The sequence below is a fragment of the Gallus gallus genome, chromosome 2 (assembly GCF_016699485.2).
Source record: "Gallus gallus isolate bGalGal1 chromosome 2, bGalGal1.mat.broiler.GRCg7b, whole genome shotgun sequence".
NCBI classification, from domain to species: Eukaryota; Metazoa; Chordata; class Aves; order Galliformes; family Phasianidae; genus Gallus; species Gallus gallus.
The window spans coordinates 39,468,994-39,485,746 of NC_052533.1; the positions used below are offsets into that span (position 1 = coordinate 39,468,994).

General features: G+C 37.4%; 1 protein-coding gene across 9 annotated transcripts in view; it reads left to right on the plus strand.

The window, feature by feature from the left end:
- Window positions 1-16,753, plus strand: part of RBMS3 (RNA binding motif single stranded interacting protein 3) — a 698,917-nt gene that overhangs the window by 654,990 nt on the left and 27,174 nt on the right. For all 9 annotated transcript variants that reach the window (XM_015281782.4, XM_015281784.4, XM_015281783.4 and 6 more), the window contains one exon: window positions 4,589-4,699. In XM_015281782.4, the coding sequence (XP_015137268.1) occupies window positions 4,589-4,699 (111 nt within the window). The remainder of the gene's footprint in view (window positions 1-4,588; window positions 4,700-16,753) is intronic.

Here is a 16,753-nt window from a genome sequence, read left to right on the forward strand (position 1 = left end):
ACAGTCAACTCAGAGCATTTCACCAAGATCACTGCCCTGACAAGGGGACTCTCTTCTGCTGTCTGTAAGGTGCAGCCAAAGGAGATGAGAGAAGTCAGTCTAGACAGAACAGTAAACCAATAGAGATATGGCTGCCATTTATTCTGTATGCAGCGAGAGTATGTTTTTATTGGGTGTGGGGGGGGAAATGTGTGCTGGATTTTTCATATTAATTCTTGATAGACAAGTCTTGCCTGATAAGTATGAAGAAAGTCATCCTTTCACTCAGTTTAATAAAACCCCAAGAAACAACGTGTTCTTGATAACATAAAGACATTCACATGGTGCTATGGTAATAACTTTTTCAGATGGAATGACCTGGTGCTTATATGACTGCACACTGTGTCTCTAAAAAAAATCTGAAAAGTAGGCTTTCTGCTGTAACGTTTATTGGCTTCACATTGTCCAGTATTTACAAGGTAGAATTTTTAAGTATGTTTAATTTGTTAAAACTTCCTAAAAAAAGAAAAAGTAAATTTTTAAATAGGCAGATGCTTACCACAAGCTTTAAAAACTATTTATTCAGCTGGCTGGTATTTGTGCCTTAAATCCAATATCAGTATGAGAACAGAAGAATAAAAGAGAAGCCTTTAATACAGTTCATTATCTAGAAAGCTGGGACTAACTAATCCTTCCTCCCACGGGCCCCCAAGTGCATCACTCAACCAGTGAACTCTCTCTTTCTAAAGCCTGCTAATACACTTTTTATGTCTGATGTCACTTTCCCACCCTTCAAGGCTCATAAAGTGGCATGTGTCATTGCACCAACATAAACTTAATTTCTGATTGCATCTTTTGGTATCGGCAGGTACTTGAGGATAGTTTACTAGTTTTAATAAACAGGTTGTATTTAGTCTTCTTCCCGTGATTTCAGTTTGTTGCCATACAGGAAAAGTACTGTTTTTGTAGTTGTTAAAACTGGGCATCTTTCTTTACAAATGATAAACCGGATAATACTTTGAAATAAATGCATTGACTTTCTTTTATGAAAGTTATGTCCACAGAGCTCAGAGCATTTTAAAACAGCAAGGTCTTTCAATTAAGTCTAAATATCAATGAAATTATCTTTGGTTTATTGCAGCACTGAAAAGATCATGCATTTTCTTCTGTGTCATTGGTTCACTACATGTTGACCTGTTCATTTCTTTTAAAGCCAGCATAACACTGTCAGAATTGTATGACGAGTCATATGCCATGAATATCTTGCCAAATTTGAAAGGCATTATAGCAACCAGTTTCTTGCAGGAATTGTAAAAAAAAAAACTTAATCATTATGATGCAAAAGGGCAGACCTCGGTAACTGGCAGGCCAGTAACTTGTTTTGGCAAAGACAGTGGCAAAAATTTCATCATAATTTCTTCTACTGCTTTTTCAATTAAGCATGGCCTTCAGTAGCATCATGACATGCTAATATGTCTCTTTATAAAGCTTACAACATCAGTAAACACAGACATACAAGCAGATGAAGATGTAAAGTATGTTGCTGCAGTCTTTGCCAGTAGCCAAGTGGACTTCTATCAGCAAATGCCCATTATAAACTGAAAAGAATCAAATTATTTTTAATGTGAGGGTAATGTCTGTTGCAAGACATCATTGTCTTCCTCAGATAAATAAGTTGAATATGGATGGACATGACAGCATGTATTACAGAATGGTCTGGAGACTGGCCGTCGCCCTAACAACCAGACGATATTTCCTTAATGAAGTATAATTTTTTCCCTACGTGATCACAAGAGGATTCTGCAAACTCTGTTGAATTAATGGACTGGCAAATGCATATAATTCTCTGCTCTAGGTAACTGTCAGCTTCAAACACATTAAGCTGCTTCATAAAAGCTGCATTTTTTTCCCCAACTTCTTTTCCTAACATATTAAAATGTGTATTTTTAGAGATCAGAATATATGCATTCTCTATTTACATAATATATATAGTTTATATGGGTATTTTTTTCTCCTTAACATATTTTCTCTCCAATCCATATTTTCATGAGTTTATTTGCAAAACTGTCTTGCTTTCTCACTGAAAGACATCTGGTATCAGATTTTTCCACTATATGTCTGGCCCTTGCATTTGCTGCACTAAACCACAAGACTTCCTTAACTGCCCTTTCTTCAACTGCAGGTTTCTGAATTTATACACAGAAATAGCTATCACTCTATCACATCTGTAATCACAGATAGTTTCTCCAAACATTCCTTAGTAATAAACATCTCTAAGAAGAATGCTAGGTACATTAAGGCTTTGGGACATCCTGACTTAATTGCAGTATTGGGCTGCAGGAGGCTGTGGTGTGACTTTCTGCTTATCCTATTATACTTCGCAACGTGATCTGTGCTGAGACCTGTGAGGCAATTGTCCATCTCTAACTAGCAGAAGAAAACTGCTTGGAAAGGGAACTAAGAACCAACTTACAGCTGACAAATTTTGTTTACACATTTACAGTTCGGTACAGTGAAAATGTTGGTTTGTGATGTGAGTTGTTCTGAGCAGAGTGTTCATGATCTCTTACTGTAATCAAAGTGCAGGTGAATGTTCAAGTCCCCAGGACACTGTCTGGATCTGTGTTCCTCTACAAGTGCAGCTCTGGTATCCCAGACTGCTTAATTTTGCTCATGTATTTCCTTGGGCATGATGCTACTTTAAGTAGACTTGAGCACTGAATGCACAATGCAGTGAGTGCAGAATGAGCTGAGTAAGTGTATGTCCTGCAGATTCGATTTCAGACTTTCAGGAAAATGAGTAGATTTTTCAACACAAAGAGAGGAGCAGAATGAAAAAGAAGAATGATGTGTAAGTAAGAAAGAAGAGTATTTAAAATTATATACTAACCCTACTTTGACTGTCTAGATTTTCAAGTGTCCACAGTGACAAAGATTATCACACTGGTAGCTCATTAATCTAAATTAATCCATGGGTTAGTTTATTGTAATTACTGTAAACTTGTACAAGTTAATATGGCCAAAAAAGTCACAAAAGTTCTCGTAAGTGCTTCAGGTTTGATGCTCGAAAACTGACTGGTTTGTTCTGGAAGTATTTATTTGGAATCATGACAGATATTCCAGGGAGGCTATTTTCAGTAATTTGCCAAATTTCTCTAGGGACTGTTGTCGGTACAGGAAGTGTAATCCAGTATGTGACATGAAACAAGTGTGTATGTATTTTGTACACTGATGTATTACAAAGAGGACAGACCAAGTTAAGTCTACCTCCTCTTCATCACTGCATGCACGTAATGAGTTCCTAAGGACTGCAAAATCTCAGCTTCTTAGATCGGATGTGTGCAGACAAAATACCACTGGAAGGTGAGGGAAAAAAAGTTGCCACTTCTCTAGCATTTTTTCTTTTTGTTTATTTCTTTTTGTGTATTTGTCTGGTCCTTGTTGTGGCAATCAGATGTGTCTACATAAATGTGAGATACGTACTGAACAAGTGGTTTTTTGGAACTATTGGGTTCTATTGGGAACTATTTGGGTCTATTTTAAATTTCAAATTAAAGATGAATTTTATTAGTAATCTCAAAACAAACAAAAAAAAAATCAACTTTCCTTCTTGTGAAAACAGATTAATTCACCTTTTTCCATGCTTTTTACCAGATAAAATATTGTGAATCTATGTGCAAATGTACGTGTTCACAAAACAATATGCACAAAGTAGAGCAATTAAATGTGAAGAAATAGCTGAAAATACCTCTGCATTTCTCTATCTGGAAAAGAAAGTGCAAACGATTGTTTCTGATGGACTTTTTCTAACTAATACAGAAAATAGCATTCTATACTATTGAACAGAAGAGTATCAACTCTTCACTAAGGCCAACAATATGGGGAGTGGGGGAACAAAGAATGAGGAATATGAATGACGAAGAAACTCTCTCCAAAGCTCTGGCATGCCTTTTGTTTCATTTTTGTTTAAAGTCTTATTCTTGCTCTAGTATATTTGCTGTTTGTTATTAATGTATTTGTTTTTCATGCAGAGAAGAAAAATGCTTTTCAATGCTGCATGTGTGTTTTAAATGGGTGTCACTGCCACACTCGCTGTCAATAGCTAGTCTTAGTTAATCAGCTATGAAATGTCATGAGTAAGGGCTCTTAATTGAGACTGGAAAATCCAAGACAATTACCATAATAGGTTGAAGATCTCAGAGACTGGAGGTTTTAGAAGTCAGAGAAAATTGGGGACATATGTATTCTGTCTGTAAGATTGTTCTGAATAGGATATGGAAATATATAAATGACAGGCATTTTGCAATGTACAGTAGCATTCATCATAGAAAGAACATATGCATTTTTTTTGTCAGAAGTAATGAAGTAAAAAATGACACGTAATTGGAACTGACATAAAATGGCCTCATTAGTAGTACAAATAATATATGTATGTAGCTTGGCTGTCAATAGAAACAAAACATGTTTCCTCTGACAGATATATTAGTCTCTTTTAAGATTCATGTCAAGCTCTCATCCAGGTTCACATACTAAGAGAATGCTGTGGGTTTTTTTGGTTTTTTTTTTTCTTAATGGGAAATGTTGAAGTATAAATAATATGTGTTTTTAGGGTGCTGTGATAACACCAACAATGGACCACACTATGTCAATGCAGCCAGCAAGCATGATGGGCCCACTGACCCAACAGATGAACCACCTTTCCTTGGGCACAACAGGAACGGTAAGATCATCGTTTCTACTATTTGCTTTCTGTTTGCAAAATGTTTATTGATTACTGAATCTCTTGAGATCTTTTCTTATTCCTGGCTTTTCAATACTTTAACTTTTAGCAATTTAATATTGCTGTGCTTTCTTTTGTGTATGGTTTTTCCTCTCTGTGCTCAGAGATGTCTGGCCCTGTTTGTGTGAGTATGTCAGTGTTCCTTTCATGACCCAAATGTGGTGTCCTACACAAACAATGTCTCATATCGCTACCTCATTGTAGCAATGAGTAACGTGTGGACAGATACTGCTCTACAGCCATTACGCAGTCACAGTCATAGGGAACAGAATGGACAAAGTAGTACAAGTAGCAAAAGAGTTGGTCAACAAAGCTTTCTCTACTTAGCAGGAGTCATCTGTATTAATTCTTATGTGAATATGAAAGTACTCCTCTAACAGTTTGTTATTTAATGCAAAATTGTTTGGTTGCGCATCTAGAAGATTTTATGTAGCTGGAAAATGGAAGTTCTGGGTTTGTGATGGGATCCAGCACTCACTTTTAACCCACAGCAGACAGCAATGCAGAGTTTGCTGCAGGCTCTGAAATGTGATTTGGGTCAAGGTCAGATATGTTTCCAGTAAAATATATTTAAACATACATATTTCAATGGTTATTTTCTCTCTACGCTGTGTAAGTCAGATTCAATTAACTCCCCCAGAGTCAAAGAAAAGCAAAAAAAATGGTCCTAATAAAAATTATTAAAACTCTGTGAAAGTTTGCTGAAGTATTTTAGTAATACCAACAGTCTACTCACAGCCTATGGTGATTTGCTATGTGAGTGTGTGCATACTGCATGTATATATATATTTTACAAAAATGAAGGCATAAACATTGTAGGTCTTTAAGCACATTCTGTGAGTAACAACTACGTGAAACGCCTATTGTGTACTTCAGAATTGTTTCTTCCATTTCAATGCAGTACTACTCCAAGGGCTGAAGTGAATGGGGCTACATCTGGCTGGCAGACAGTGACTAGTGGTGTTCCCCCTGGCTCAATTCAAGGGTCAGTCCTTTTCAACATTTTAATCATAGATCTGGATGCAGGAGTTGAAGGCACCCCGAGCAAATTTGCTGACAATACTAAATTGAGGGGTGCTGGTGACTTCTTTTAGGGATGTGGAGCTGTCTAGAGGGATCTAGATAGGCTGGTGCTTTGGGTAATCAGCAACAGCACACAGTTCAACAAAGGAAAATACCAGGTGCTGCACCTCAAAGGGAGTAACACCAGGCACAGGTGCAGTCTGAGAGATGAGTGGCTGGAGAGAAGCTCAGCAGAAAGAGACCTGGAGGTGCTGGTGACAACAGGCTCAGCATGAGCCAGCAGTGTGTCTGGCAGCAAAGAGGACAACCCACATTGTGGGGTGACATTAAATACATCATTGCCAGTCAGCAAAAAGAAATTATTCTCTCTCTATATATAGCATTGGTGTGGCCTGTTCTTGAATACCATATGCAGTTCTGGGCTCCACACTATAAAAAGAATATTAAGATCACTGAAAGTGTCCAGACAAGAAGCAAAGCTGGTTACCAGGCAGGAAGGTATGTTCTATGGGGTGAGGCTGTGGACACTTGAGTTGCCTAGCCCGGAACAGGGGAGGCTGAGGGGCAACCTCACTGCTCACTGCAGCTCCCTGGAGAGGAGAAGCAGAAGGAGGTGCAGAACTCTGCTACCTGGAACAGAGCATGCAGGAACAGCACAAAGCTTCATCAGCAGAGGATCACATTGAACATTAGAAAGAATTTCTTTACCACGAGGGTGGTCAGACTCTGAAACAGTTTTCCTGTAGATGTGCCGTGCCTGTCTGTGCTAAGAGACATTTGAACAATGCTCTTAATGGTATGCTTTAGCTTTTGATTAGCCTTGAAGAGGTCAGACAGTTGGACTAGATGGTCTTTGAAGGTCCTCTCCAACTTTTCTGTCCTATCATATCCCCTATCATATTCTGTTCTACTCTACCTGATGCTAATCTACAGGAACAGTTTTCCGAGTGTTTTCATGGTTTGTTTGTTTGTTTGTTTTATTTGAATAAGGTACTGAATAAAGCTACATCCTAACAAAGATGTTTACCTCACTGTAGTATTATCTTCCATTTTCCTTCCAGTTCTTCCCCTGCTCCCTCTCCCTTTCTTCCTCTTTTTTTTTAATCTGTTGGAATTAAATACTATCTCTAGTATGTTTTCCCTCTTTTTTAAAAAACTCTCTTGAGATCTGAGACTTCTGTATTTATTTCTGAGGAATCTTGAATATGATAGTTCATTTTTTCTTCCTGTTATTCAAAATATTTCATTCAGTAGTCTAAAGAGGAGAGAATTACATTCAAGAGTTATTATCAACATTTTTCCCCTATGAACAGATGAAATTGTAGGAAATACTATGACTAGTGAGAATTTCTGCATGTGTAATTACTATGGTAAGAAAATGGAAAACAAATCCTGATAGTGCTGCTGGGCAGATGCTATGAATTTTTCCTTCTGTTTGTCATTTTCATTTCCATGACTCTTACAGACGTTAAGTCTCCTGATCTTGTTTTCTCACACTCTTAATGCAGACTAGAGAATTCCAAGTTAATGTTCCCTTCAGACTTGAAAACACTGTCACTATACTCATAGTAACAAATCCATTGCAAATGTTGATGTTTCTTATTTGGAAAGAGAGGGAAAGGACTCTGAAAAACACAGGTAGTTTAGTGGTTGATATCCTTGAGATATTGTACTGCAACTAAACGTAAATAAAATCTTTCTTTTCTGTTCCTAGTTCTTCACACAGTCCTGTCTTTCAAGGTCACAGCATTCCCTTATAACTTCTTGAAGCACATGTGAAAGTATACCATATAGGTTTACATTGACTATCTTTAGAACTCCTAACTCTTATATGGAAAACTTCAAGAAAGAGTAAATGATTGATGGGTGTTAAAATATCTATGGGTTTTTCATAAATCGCAAATGACACCCCGTTTTATTGTATAGAGGATTTCTCTTTGGTATAAACACCAACAGCACCATGTTCATTTAAAGTTCTCATGCAAGCATCATAATTAAAAAGCTCTTTGGGAATTGTTCCTGGCAGGAATTAAAAGGATAACTTCAGGATTTGGGCTACCAATACTTGTTTTGTTGAATGTATTCATCCTGACTTGAAATTGTATCTGATTAACATGGCCCTGTCAAAAAAAAAAAAAAAAAAAAAAAAAAACCTATTTATTGATATTATTTATTTAGAGATATTTTCACTTCATTTATTCTGAAGTCTGAATTTCAGTCCAGAGAGAGGAACAATGAGATCACAGAGCCATGAAAAATAGAGCCAAGTCCAAAAAAATCCACTGTGAGTACCTCAGCAGGACTGTGTTTTATGGAAGACATAAGACATAAAGTATACATTTCTGTTATGAGCATATTTTTGAATTTTATCCTTTAAAAGTGTTCTACAGGGCACCATAAAGACCCACCAGCTATCTTTCAAGAAACCATCCAGATTTTTTCCAACAAACAAGCCCAAAAGTCACGAACAGTTCTGCTCAGTGCTGGCTTTAACTCTGTCCCAATTTAATTTAAAAGCCTGTAATATGCAAAGCAGTTTTTATTAAAAGGTTTTAATTCATTTACTTTCTTAGAAAAAGCATTTTGCTAATTAACGTATCATATTTGGCAGCCAAAACAAACCTCCACAGTCACTTAAGTGAGAATTGACTTCAAACCCAATTCCAAACTTGCCTGGTTCAGGATGAATGCTGGGTTTATAAAACATTGTCTCAACAGAAAATCCATTCTCTGATGAGTAAGCTAGAGAAATAGTGTAAAGGCCTTTGCATGCTTCATACTTCCTGGGAATTATTCTGGTCTTTGATGCTCTCTGAAAGATTACAGTCCAGGTGAGAGCCATTCCAGAGGGGAGGCCCTTCACAGAGGAGCACTCTTTATCCCTCTAGCTAGGAGAGTTACCTGAGTAAGAGCAGCCTCTGCCGTTTCCAGCCTTTGCACCAAAAACTGGATTCCAGTTTTGATCTCAGCCCTGAATCCTATGATAAAACCCGTAGAAATCCAGGGAGCGGTCGCCTCCTTTCCTCCTTCACTTGATTATTTAGACATCAAACACTGTGGATATTTCTAAATGCTGATGGAGCTGCTAACTTAAAGCAGGGAACAATCATTTCATCAGCTAACACAGAATAGTTTTCCTACAGCCTCACACATAGCCCTGTGCTATGGGAAGCTTCTCTCACTAGCCCCAAAACTCACAAGTAATTTTGTTAGGAAACCATTTGCCATGAAGAGGAATATAAAGGTTTTTTCCTCTCTAAAACAAAACCCCAAAGATTACATATTTATTTTATTATCTGTTTTAACGTTTTTATCCCATCTATTTTTATCTGTTATTGAACTGTCTGTGTAAAATCAGATCTTGCTCCTATACTGAGCACAATCAGGGGGATGCATTCAGCTATCAAGATGTCAGACCAAGTGAAAAACTGCAGATCATCTCTGTCTGATCTCACTGTCATGTCACAAAATCGCGTATCTGCAGCAGGTATACCAGCCCATAGAATAGTGTAGGGCAGAGGGGGGAGAGGGGAGATAATGGACTGCAGTTCATGGCAACTCCATTCCCTATTCACATGCCATGAGAGAATTTCATACAGCATCTCCCAGTTACTGTGCTTCATCCACCAAGAACATAATTCTTTTCTACCATTATGAAAATCAGATTAATTTCTGCCAGTGAAATACAGTTTGCATACTGGTCTGATCAACTATTGAAATCTGCTTGAAATCTGGAGTTAAGCACAGAAACTGCCAGAAGGGCAATTTCTGCCTTATTTATATGCATTTTTCCTGTATACCTCTTCACTCAAAAAGAACAGATTTATACTGGTGGACTGGCTGTGGGCAAATATGTAAAGAATAGCTAAACTTAAATTATGTCAAGATTACAGCAAAAAGGTGATAACTGAATATTCTGATTAAGGCTGACAATCCAACCATAGCTCCTACAATTGTACTAAAATGAAAATTTAATGCCTAGGGGCATAACGCAACCTGTTTTAACCTTGAAATTTTTCTTTTGTTTACTTGTTTATTATTATTTATTACTGTAAGTCTTGCTTTTCCTATGTAATATTCATCTACAATTAGGTCTACTATTGAAGAAGGTACTATACAGAGGGAAGAGAGTCAGAATGGGTGGCTTTGAAAGAGCAGCATTAGTATGTGTTTAATAATGTATGGAGGTTGGAATTGTTCCATCATCAACCTGTCAATCAAAGTGTTTCCGATACAGCCATTGATCTGACATCTGTTTCGTGATTTAATAAAGTTGTGATTGATGGACTGAATGGGTGTAATAAAAAAACCTTTAGAAATATAAAAGCTGAGCAGTCTGTTCACTGCTCTCAGTCCCTCTTGCTTGGCTCCTTTTTACTGCAGCACTTATAAGTTTGGCCTTCAGCAGCAGTAACCTTCAGGTTTCAGTAGAAAGAAGATTTGCTATATTCCTTCTCCTTTGCTGTGCATTCCTGAAGGAAGTTTTCTGTTCTGCACTTTCCCAGTGTGGGTTTCTCTCTCCTTCCTGCTGTTAGCATCCATTTCAGGTACCTCCTGAGTTCTAGTTCGCTTCATCATATTGAAACAGCCTTTATTAGTCCTCCTTGACAGCTTTTTTTCTCTCTGTTTCGAAACTGTCTCGGTGTAGTCATGTTTTATCTTGAACCTTTGAAGCCTACACAAATGGAAGGATAGGTAGAAGCCAGCTTTTTTACTAAAACTGCTGGCTCAACCATGCTGCTTAATTGTTCTTCCTGCTTGCAGACATTTTACTCAGTTTTAAATTTCTAATTTAGAAACATAATAAGTAACTTATAAAATAAACTCTCCATTGAGCTTTTAAAGCAACAACAGCATCAAAAATTGCTTAACTGTTCTGTATGCCTCTACACTAAAAATGCAGTCAGGTGGAAGAACTGTACTGATGCAACATGGGATTCTGCTGAAAATGCAAACCACCCTAACTCATCTTTCCTGATCTAGAGTATTACCTGAAAGAGTATCTCTCCATGGAATAACAGGCTTGTTACGCTGGTACATCAGTCTTATCTTTCACTTTGTTAGCTCTTTTTGTTGCCAGTAGAGCCTGATGGTATCTACAGAACCCTTCTATGGAACAACAAGCTTGTTATAAGCTTTTTATCTTTTGTTTCCTTTGGATACTCCATGGTCACTAGTGGTTTGAAATATCACCTAAAGGCCTCAGCAGAATAACTGCTTTGTTAGATAGGGTCGTGTGCTTTTTTTTTTTTTTTTTTTAATCCGCAATTCCATTTGCACATACTACAGCTACATAGAGCAGAAACATCATCACATTCTCCTGTTATTTAGAGCCTTATTACAGGAAAAAAAAAAAAAACAACACTGTTTTTCTGTCTGTCTCAGGGTCCCCAGAGAGCTACAGGAGGAAAGTTTCTTTGCAGCCTTGTGCCTTTCACATTATCGGGTGTTAATCTTGGAGCTCTTTTATTTTACCTATTGACTGACTGTTTCACTTACTGTTTTGTGGAAAATATAGGACTGAACCAATTACAAATTAAATTAGCATAGTTCAAGTAGAAAGTGAGAAGATCATCCTCATGTCCATTTATTCAGCGAAGGCCCAGGTCAAGTACAACTGATTAATCTCCTGGGACAGGAGATCCTTTTAAGAAGGAATCATTGGGAAAGAGAAAACAGCATTAAGCATTATCCAGATTTATATAGAAAACTCCTCCTGCACTCTCCTTACCAAAGAGCCTCCTGAAAGGCAGCTTCCATTTGCCTGATACATATCTTGAAATAAAAGAGGTTGCTCTGTGCAACTGAAAAGCACCAAATTTCAAACAGTCATCAAGGTACAAATAACTTTCTGATGAAGCATTTAATCAATTTGTGGACTTTATTGCCACTAAATAGTATTAAGACAAATGGGTTATCAATCAGTCTTAAAAATAGATTCACTCTCTCTATATGCGAACATTCTGAGGTCAAACAGCAGTGTAGAACTTAATTTGACAGTATAGGGCAAATAGACTGATAGAGTGAACAAGGAGGATGTGTTCTTTTACCCTTTGGACCATCTTCAAGTCCCATTGACTCTTGTGAGATCTGGGCTGATCAGCCTTCATGTAGGTGAAGATGTTTCTAACCAGTTGTCTCAGCATGAGTTTCACAGTCAATCTTTGATCATAGTTGGAATAAACTGGATGGCATTTTTCAATATACAGGTTTTATCTTTTTTCTCTAGCATTTCCCCTACTCTTCTCAGCTCAGCTTTATTTTCCAGTGTGTCAGTAGTGGCTTACTGCTTGCCTTTATGTGCAAGTATGCCAGAGAAGAGAAATGTAAAGGCAGAATAAGCACAGAGGGAATTCTATTTTCTGTTCAAGCTTCCCTTCATATGAGCCCAGCATGTTAGTAGGTTTTGTTTTGTGTTAAGGTTTACCTTCTTGTAAGAATTTCAGAAATGAGCAAATGCTTTTGCTGAGAACTTCATGCCTCTCTGTGAGGTGTCAGCTACCGACTCAAAGCAACTTTAGCCCACATTCCCTCTCGGAGAAGGACTTCGTGACTGTAGTGAGAAAAAGTTAAAACAAGGCAAGAATAATGAAACAGCAAAGCAAAAAGTATCGTCCAAAGGGGCTATAGCTAATATAGCCCAGTTTTCATCATCAGAAAAACACAGTTCTTAAAAATGATGAGTATTTTGCAGCTTGACTTTGAATCCATGAACAAGAGTATTTAGAGTCTGGTTTCACCAGTATATTCTTATATGTGGCAGTTGCAGTTCTAGTCTGTGATTTCTCGAAGTTCCACCTGGTGAAACTTTGTAAAGACAATGAATATGTAGCTCAAAACCACCTTTTCTAAAGCAGCTTGTTATTTCATGATAGCAATCCACTGTTTATAAAGTGCATGTTTTTATTCTGCCATAATGAAGAGAAAGTGAAAGGCATAAATCTATGGTATTATAGAGAGTGGTCTACAGCATATCCCCAAAAGATTCACTTTTAGTCCTACTCCCAGAATTTGTTCATATGCCTTCTCAAAATTTTGTTAGCTTCTAGTAGACCATTTCCTAAATGCTTTGAATATGAAAAGCGTACAAAGCATTCACATTCATCTGAAATTGTATTGATGCCACAGATAACAAGGGAGGTTTTGGTCTGGGGGAGAGAAGCTTGGTTTAGTTCAACTTGATTTGGTTTTAAATTGGATAGGATTTTAACAAACAAAGAAGTAGAAAAGAGGAACAAAAAAAAAGGTTAAGAGCTCAAAATAATTCTAGGTTTGTAACATCCTGCCAGAACTGTAGCTGACAAATTCAACAAAAATTAGAAAACAAAATTACTCTGAAAGCCAGGTCTGTCATCTGTGTTGTCTTGATGTGTTTCTCTGTTGCAAATGTGTTTTCTATTTTGTAAGCAAATACATAACTCTTGGCTTTATTTGGATGAAACTTGTTTTTATTTTCCTGCCTGTACTGAAAGTAGACTCAGATGATAGAAATGATGAATATGGCTTTCTAGAGAAGTAAGGAATCCAAATTGTCATTGGTTCAAGCAAACTCTGCAAGGCCTCCATAATCCAAGGCAAGTTTGAGATTTTAGGGAGGTGAGGCTTATCTTGCCAAACGGTGATTTGTGAAAGGCAAGGAGTATCTTCTAGAGCTGGTCATTCACAGTTCTCTGCCAAGAGTTGGGAAACAATCCTGTGGTCGTGTCTCTGTAAACTGCAGGTGCCTGATAACTGAGCTGTAAGCACAGCAACAAGTTCTGGATTCTTAAAGGAGTTGTGTCCTCAGCAGGAAAGAAAAACATGGCAAATTATACAGAAGAGTGACTACTGTCTGCTTAGCACTGTTGAAGTCCTTTATATAGTGTCAGCTGTGTTATAGGTGAGGTATTTGGGTTATAACAACTTCAATCACAGAGGTTGTAAACTCTAGGCAGAAGAAAAGAGTGTGAAGGTGATAGGCAACAGCAGCTGCATACAAGAGAATATACATAAATGAAGAGCAAAATAGGGAAAGTGTAAATGTCTTGCAGAAATTTGTGATATATCTAGAGCTTGGCTAGCTTTTGAAATGAATTGGGAATGGTTGTTAATTGGAATATCCAGAACTCAGTTGGGCCATGCACCTCCAAGTGGGATTTTCCGGCATTGATACAAAACAGCCTGTTTTCATCTCTAAGTTCTGTTTTTATTTGCAAAGAAACATTGTTACTTCAATTCAAAACAAGTGATAAAAATAATTAATTCTTATTTTCTATTCATTTAATTGTGGAGAAATCAGGAAATTATGAAAACTTTAGAAAATGTTTACTGAGCATGTTATAACAAGACTCAGATGAGCTGTGAATCAAAATAACACTTTATTTTCAATACCTCACATTTACACAGCGGAGAAGTAACATGCTCTGCAAGTTGACTATTCACAGTATTCAATTAATAAAAAAAAAATTGGCATCAAGAGTTACAATTGGTTTATTTCAACCTATGTAGATGAGTACTGATTGCTTCTAATTGTTTTTTCATTCAGTAGAGCAGATATATTTTGTAAAGCAAAATGTTTCTGCTTTGAGCAGCAACCTTTGAATGACATTCTCAGGATTTGTTCTTATATGGAAAGCTTCACTTCCAGGGGCACTGAGACAGGATGGAAACGTTAGATTTTAAGTGCTGCAGCATTTTGGAAGGTGACGCAATGCCACATTAATGAAAGCATATACAGCGGAGCTGAAAGTGAATTTAATTTGAATGATGTTCAGTGTTTTTTAAAATGTAATGACAGCAATGAAAATAACATAACTTACATATTGAGCAAAGGCCTGGATCTGCAGATGCTCGCAAAAATAACATCCCATTGAATTTCATTGGCTTTTCCTTCAGCGTACTCCACTGAACTTCAGTGCACAGTGTATTTCACTGTTAATCCACTTGACTTATCAGATGGTTGGCAAGCTGATCGCCCAAAGGTTTAAACTTCCTCTGGGACAAATTGCCAGTGTTTTGAGGGAACTTTTCTTATTTTCAGCTGGTAAGAGCAACCTGTTCAGGGTTCATTCATATGTGAAGCAAGGTTAAATGAACCAGATGAGGGTGCAGTCTTCACTGTACCTGTGTAAGACACTGGTGTCCTGTATATATAGCCTGAAGTTCTCAAAAAAAAAAAAAAAAGGGTAAGCTTTGTTCAAATGATTTACAATTCTATGGGGAGCTGGTGATGGCAGTAACCTCTGTGCCCTCAGACGGTATTGTATTATTTGTGTGCTATGGGTGATTCTGTGTCAGTGCGATGGCAATGCAGAATCCTCTTGCTCCTAAAAGACTCAATCTGGGAGGTGAGTTCTGCTATAACTAATATTTACTATGAAACAGCTCAGTCAGCACATTTCATTAAACTGTAACAAGGGGTTTGAGAGCAGCTGCATCGAGTGAATTTGGGAGTTTGCTGAATTTAGTTGTTTTTCTAGCAAGGTAAATGAACTGTTGAGCATGGCAAATTTCTGCTGTGTGGCAGATGAGAGCTGCACCATGCTGGGATGAGTCCAGGGAGTAATCGTATCTCAAAGAGGCACAATCCTTTTCCAGTCCCATGGAGAACTGCTCTATCCTTTGGGATTCATTACGGCTTTTGAATATGGTAGGCATGCCCATGCACGTTCAATTTTGCTTTCTTATTTTTAGCAATTTTAATATAGCAGTGGCCAGGTTCCTAAAAGCTTATTAGCTAAATTCCCAAATTATTACACATCAACCAATCTCTGTTCCCTGTTTTCCTATGCTGAACATGTTTCTCCTGAGGATTTCCCTCAAATCAGTATAATACTTCTGAGATGTAAACTGATTTCACTGATGCAAAAATTTCATCCTGTTTGTGTCTTCTTGCCTCCCAGCCAACACTGTGCACAGTGTTTGTGGTGTAGATCAGAAATGTTGTGATTTCCCAATTGATTTTTCAACCAATACTTTTTCAGCCAATAAGGTCGCAGCTATTCCTGTATTCTCGTGTTGTTTTCCATGATTCTGCTCTGCTGCCAACCCTTCCCACATGAACACCTGCACTGGACTGAAAAATGAGCGTATTTGCTCTTACTTACGTGATCATTTTTGACAGGGCTAATGAGAGTGACAAAAGTATAATAATGTGGTAAATTGAGTTTTTGGCTATGATGGCACTCCCACAGATGTTATCACCTGGTCTAGACATGGAGTACAAATTGGTGCTCAGAATTTTACTAACCAAGTGTAATTCTATCGCAAAAGCTATTTTGCTGCTCTTCTTTTAAAATGCAGTTACTCCTGACTAGCTATTAGTAAGGCTGATTTTCTGTGAAGACAGCACACTTTTCTCAAAAAAAAAAAAAAGTTTTTGGCAAAAAATGGCTGCATTGCCAAGTTGGCAATAATTAATTTCATTTTAATTGAGGTTTTCTCTGTTGGTATCAGAATACCTTTTTTTCATTCACCCTGTCCAGAGGATTCATCACACGGCACATTTGTGAAGTTTATTAATAACTACTAAATAACACAATTGGGCACGACTTTAAATTTCCTCGCTTTGTTACAGGACAGGGAGAAATAACAGTTAATAGAAACACATTCCATTCTGTGTGTGGTATGCGTTGAACAAGGAGATTTCCCTGTTTTATTTGTATAGCTTGTGCCTGAACTGTTTAGAGCGGAAGACCGCCGACCTTCCCGAAATTTGTATCCTTTGTTTCAAACTGAATGTTAAAGAGTTGGAAATCAAAAATGATTGATGGAACAGTGTAAAGTAATTAACCTGCAACAGAAGGCAAAGAAAAGAATGATACATTTCAGGCTTATTAATCCACTTTTTCTTTTCATTAATTTTCATACAAGTGTTGTGATCAGCACTGTATTTTCAGATGTTTCAAAAGAGGAAAATATGATTTAGGCATCACAATATTGTCTTGCATTTATTTTTAATGTTAGGATTTTTATAGTATTGCAGGCATTCTT